Source organism: Mus pahari, chromosome 4 (assembly GCF_900095145.1).
Source record: "Mus pahari chromosome 4, PAHARI_EIJ_v1.1, whole genome shotgun sequence".
Classification (NCBI taxonomy): Eukaryota; Metazoa; Chordata; class Mammalia; order Rodentia; family Muridae; genus Mus; species Mus pahari.
Window position 1 is genome coordinate 72,840,985 of NC_034593.1, and position 5,702 is coordinate 72,846,686.

At 44.0% G+C, this 5,702-nt stretch overlaps 1 protein-coding gene across 1 annotated transcript in view; it reads right to left on the minus strand.

The window, feature by feature from the left end:
- The window catches only part of Gucy1b1 (guanylate cyclase 1 soluble subunit beta 1), a 42,803-nt gene extending 37,731 nt beyond the window's left edge, over window positions 1-5,072 (minus strand). Inside the window, exons 1-2 of the mRNA XM_021196028.1 lie at window positions 4,940-5,072; window positions 4,368-4,441 (exon numbers count right to left, since the gene is read on the minus strand). Coding sequence (XP_021051687.1) covers window positions 4,368-4,441; window positions 4,940-4,942 — 77 coding nt within the window. The 5' untranslated portion in view covers window positions 4,943-5,072. The remainder of the gene's footprint in view (window positions 1-4,367; window positions 4,442-4,939) is intronic.
- Window positions 5,073-5,702: the final 630 nt, after the last annotated feature.

Here is a 5,702-nt window from a genome sequence, read left to right on the forward strand (position 1 = left end):
AAAGGCCAGGAGATAACTTAAAACAAATTAGAGCAGCCAGTGCATGAATGGGATGAAAGAAATGAGAAATGGCCTGAGGCCTTACACCAGAGGGTAGCAAACACTTAGAAGACAGCATGCAGACACAATTGTTCTGTTTTGTTTGGGTGTGAAGTGCTAAAGCAAGCTCTCTAGCATCCATTCACACCCCTAGACCCAGGCTGCCTTTACTCAAAAGGAGCTTCACATCTTTCAGGTGTGCTGCAGAAGAAAGGTGTTGAAAAGCCCAGTTACCAGAGAGAATTGGAAAAAAATAGATACTGTTTCTTCTGAAGCTATTTAAGAACCACATTAAGCATTTTTGAGATAATATTGTATATACTGCAGCAGCCTAACACATTAATTTTTTCCACATATAACTGAGACTTTGAAAGTTTAGGCAGGTTAGAAAGTCATGTAACTTTTTTTTTTTAAAGAATGCTTGCTTGGGCCCTAATATTCATTCCTAATTAGCACACTACACTACATATATGAGTTTCCAAGTGGAAGATCAGTGCATACTAACAGTCAAGTCATTTCCTTATTTGAGTGACAGAGAAATTTTATAAAAAATGAGTAAGACTAAAAATATCCTGATATCGCAGAGTTTTCGAGACAAGAATGACATCATTTGCTTTTCTATCCTCAGTGCCTGAAGTACTAAACTATGTTCACTAAAGATAAGCTTGACAATAAACGAAAGAGGAGGACTAACAAATTAAGTATTTAGTGAATTGACAAAAGCCCTACAAAACACATGGACGGTGACTGACAGCAAATTGACAACAGAATCTAGTAATTAACAAAGCTATTACATTATTATAAAGCTTAACAGTTTTCATGACAGCATTTACATCTAATTGCTTATTTCTAATTTCTCAGAAAAATCAGGCACAAAGTAACCAATACTTTGGTCTGCTCACCTGTAGGTAAAGAAGTAGTTTTCTGAAAGGAGTGTGTGTGTGTGTGTGTGTGTGTGTGTGTGTGTGTGTGTGTGTGTGTGTTATTTTGGTATTGGATCCTACCACTGAGCTACATCTTCAGCTGTCACTTGTTTTCAATAGACTTTTAATTATCTTAGAATTTCCAGCCTTTTGAATCCAGCTTTAGAATCCACATAAATTCCAAGGTAGGCAGAGAATCTTAGAGCTCACTGACACAATACAATTACCACATCAACCAGGGCTGACACCAGGATAATAGAGAGAGACCTATCAAGCCTTTGGATTATATCTTAATATGTATAAAGTCTGATTACATTTTCTAAATGGATGATAGATACTTTTCTCATCACTTAGGAATCATGGCTTCTTAAGAAGATCATATGAAGGTTCAAAATTTGCAAAGCAAGATCTGAAGCAAGTTTTTGCCCTCTTATGTTATTGTATAGATCAGAAGTGGGTGGGGATGCTGGATCCAGATGTTGCCTAGTACAAGAGCTAACAATGCTTACATGTTTACACTGTTGCATTTGAGTAGTTATGCACATACATCCACAATGCCCAGTCTCGAGATCAGGGCACAGACACTATATCTTTTCTATCTTTCTTTTTAAGAGAAGGTTCCTGAGCAATTTTTCTTTTTCCTGAGAAGAAGAAACAATGCTTGTGAAATGGTGATGCTGTTGGCCATAGTCTGTGCATACCCTGAGTTTACAAGGAGATATTTTCTGCTCTTAGTCATCTAGAATTTTCTGCTTGGAACCTGGCACTTTTTTTATTTGTCATTTAGTGTTTTGTTTCCTTTCTCATAAACAATGAATGCTCACTTCTTTCTAAACTTCAAAAATATTACAAAACATCATATAACTATAGTTTTTCACAAATCATAAAGGAAGACAAAAAAGTTTGGTTCTTATTGGGGGGAAAAGGATAAAAAGTTCTCTCATATATTCAGTTTTCCATAAGAGGTTAAAACTGAAAGCATCTTGGGCCAATAGCTGCAGAGAGTGCTCTGAGCTGGGCTGGAAGGGGAGGAGACACCTTCAGGATAGCAGTCTCAGCAGTTACCTTTCCCTCATCCTCAGTGAACATCTGCTGATTAGGCAAATGCTCTTCCAGGAGGCATTCAGCAACCTGTTGGGAAACTAGGCAGGGTAGCAAGGAACAGTTTTAGTCCTCTAGGTCCAGAGACCCAAGCCGGACTCCCCAGGAATATACAAAACTGTACCAATGCCAACAATAAAAGATGCCTTCCTAAAATGAGAAAACAAGCAATCAGGTGGCCAACACTACTTCTATTCCTCTACCACAAGGGCACTGTCCCTACAGTAATTGCAGAGGAAACCACCCATGTGACCTTGTTCATAATTATTAGCATGTGATCAACCTAAGAATCCTGCTCAGTGGTACTTCTTCTCATGGTGAGTGCACATGTTTGTGGTCCAGACACATGAGAGGCAGAGACAGGAAGACTGTTGTAAGAACAAGGCTAGCCTCATGCATGTGGTAATTTGTACTCTAGCATAATCTACATGGTAATTTCCACATCTAAAGCTACATGACAAGAACCTGTCTCTTCTCTCTGTCTCTGTCTCTGTCTCTGTCTCTCTCCCTCCCTCTCTGTCTCTCTGTGTGTATGTGTATGTACGTATGTATGTATGTATGTACAAATTACTTGAAGTAATGTGTATTATTTTCAGTCACCACTTGAAAGTTAAGTTATCATCAATACAATGTATGTATTTTTAGATTATAATCACCATAAACAAATCCCTTGACAATTTAATTTTAAAGATAAACATGTTGGTATCCTTTAAATCTTAAACATATCTGTTGTTATAGTTTATCCATCATGAACTTTGGGGATTTCCTTTTTAAAGATGAGAAGTTAATGTCTGGGGGATGTGGATGCTGCCTTCGAGCATTCAGAGTGGCTTACAGACATTCCCCATGCTTGGTGGCCCCGGAAGGGCTTGTTCTCACTGTCTGCCTTTTCTATACTGTCTCCATAGAAAATGACAATTAAGAAGGAAAGAATAAAGTCGAAAGAAAATTGCAACCACAAAGCAGCCTTACTTCTTAGAATCTGTTTGATAGAATGGTAACTGCCACGTCTTGACCTCTTTTTTGTTGGATACATCAGTGCCCTGTGTATAATACAAGTGTGGATAACATGAATGGCTTATGGATCGTGAATTAAAGCTCAAACACAAGAGAGCTGGAGAGAGATGTTGGGTTTTAACACTTAAATCATAGACCTGGTCATTTCTATGGAAACAGAAGCACACAGAAAATCACCATCCGCTTACTACATAATAAGGCATGTTGAAATTGATTGCTTATAAAAATGTGCTGAGAAAAATAGCAAGGGCAAAAGTGCATCGGTGGGTGCAAGAACTCAACAAATAATAGAAACCTGTTCCCCTCTGCCCTTCTCTAATCCCCACCAACCCTACCCAGACAGAACGTGGTAATTCCTGTGTGTGACTTTACTATAGTTGGTAGAGGCACTCAGATATACAGGAGTTAAATCCAAGTTTCAACAAGAGAGAGGGGAAAAGATAAGTCTCTTAGATTGCAATGCTCCTCTAGGCTCCATGACGCATTTCTCTAAAACCTGCACTAGGAGAGGGCAGGAAGATTGGCAGTTCCAGGACAGCCTACGCTGTGTGTAGGGAGATCCCGTCTCAAAAACATAAAGGCCAGACATGCAGCTCAGTGGCATCGTGTTTGCCTGTCAAGGACAAGGTTCTGGCTTCAATCCCCAATAAACCTCCTCCTTAGACCCACAGAAAGCTTAAGAGATGACCTGGGCCTTAAAATCTCAGATAAGTGTTTTTCTCGTCTTATCTGAGTACCAGACTCAAAGCTCTAAAGAAACTAGGATGCCCTGCTAGGGTTACCAGAAGAAAACACAGTAAAGCAAGGGTGATTTGGGCAAGTTAAAGGGAAAATGTCCCTTTATTAAATATGGGTTTCTCATGACTTACTGGAGAAATAATCTTTGAGTGTACTATAGCATAACCATATTATGTGTACCTGGTGTGTAAATCTTAAAAGAAAGCGAATCTTCTGTTCATTTCCTGCCTCTGGTCCCAAGACCTTGCAGAGACCCAGGAAGCCCCCAGGTCCCTTTGCATGGGAGCTAACCAGCCCTCTGAACCTGGCCTGGGAGCCACAGTGCTCTGCCTGTCTGGGTGTTCCCACGCTCAGTCCGGGTGAAGAGGCCGCAGCGACCTCAAGGGGCTTGATCACACGGCCACGCCCCGGCCTACCCTCCTCTCCTGGTCCGGGCTTCAGAGCGTGGGAGCGGAGACCGGAGGATGCGCACCACGACCCTGCTGGGAGCAGCCAGGGAAGCGGGCGCGGTGCCAACGCGCGGCCCTGGGAGCGGGGCTGTTCACTTACTTGATGTCTTCCCACACCTCGGGACCGTAATTGCGGATCACCAGCAGCTCCAGGGCATGGTTCACGAAACCGTACTGAAGGGCAGAGAGAGACCGCGGTCAAGGACCCGCGCCTTGCAACCCGGTCTTCCACCCGGTGCCTCTAACCTATCATTCGCCTTCAGGCTACGCTTTCGGGGTACCCTATTCTAAAAGGGGGGACTCTGTGGGATCTTTGAATTCTCCTCGTCCCCTCCCCCTCCCCCATCTTCTTACCCCTGCTCACCTGTCACTGTGGTGCAACAGGGGTAGCACAGGAACCTGAACCCTGAGCCTCCCACACCGCCCTGCCCGCGGAACCCAGAATCGCCTGAAGTTGGAGGCTGGGGTTGAGCGGTGGGGGCACAACCAGACCCAGAGACTCGGAGCACTCCAGCAGATCATATGTCCCCACCTCCCACCAAAGGCGCTGTTCCTCGCGGCCCTCCGCTCTGTGTGCCCTGGGCTTGTTTCTGCATCGCAGCCCGCTCTCTAGTCAGTCAAGATCCACCGGCTCAGGTGTGATGTTCCGCTGACCATCCTGACAGCACTCACCATGGTGTCTGCGCCCGGAACCTGGGAAGCAGCTTCCAGGCAACAGTACCGCGGAAGGGACCCAGACAGCGACTACAGCGGCGACAGTGCTTCTAGACCAGCTGAAGCTAGGGCATCAGTCTCGGCCAACCCTGATTGCCACCTCTTCTCATCCAATGACGAGTGGAGCCGCAGGAGGCTGGGCGCTGTTTCTTCCCATATCTTAACCAATCAGAGACAGAGGAGGGAATTCAGATGGGCTCAGAGCTACTGTGCTCAAACATTTTCCCGCCCCAGTCTGGTGACAAGTCATTTCTTTTGAGGCCTTAAGGCAGATAGAGCAGAGCCAGCTGTGCTCCTTCTGGTATGGATGGGGGTATTGTCATTGTCATCCTAGTACATCTGTTCTAATCCCGAAGTCTGCCCTAGGGCTTGGGCGTGTGTGTGTGTGTGTGTGTGTGTGTGTGCGCGCGCACAGGCGCGCGTCCAGTGTTGATGAGCATATGCACATAAACATTTCCTCTGTCGCTTTACCTAGCAACAGCTGGCAAACATAGCTAATTCTACAAAATTAACATTTTTACTTTTAGTCAATGAAGTTAATAATCAAGTGCACAAACTAAGATGTTCTGTCATATACAAGAGGTTTAGCAACTGTATTAGACTTTTTGTCATTGAGACAAAATACCTGACATTAACCAGCAGAACTCATTTTTTGCCTGTGGTTTTTAGAGGTACCTCGTTTTTTTGTCTCTGTTGCTTTGGGGCATGTGGGACAGCCTAG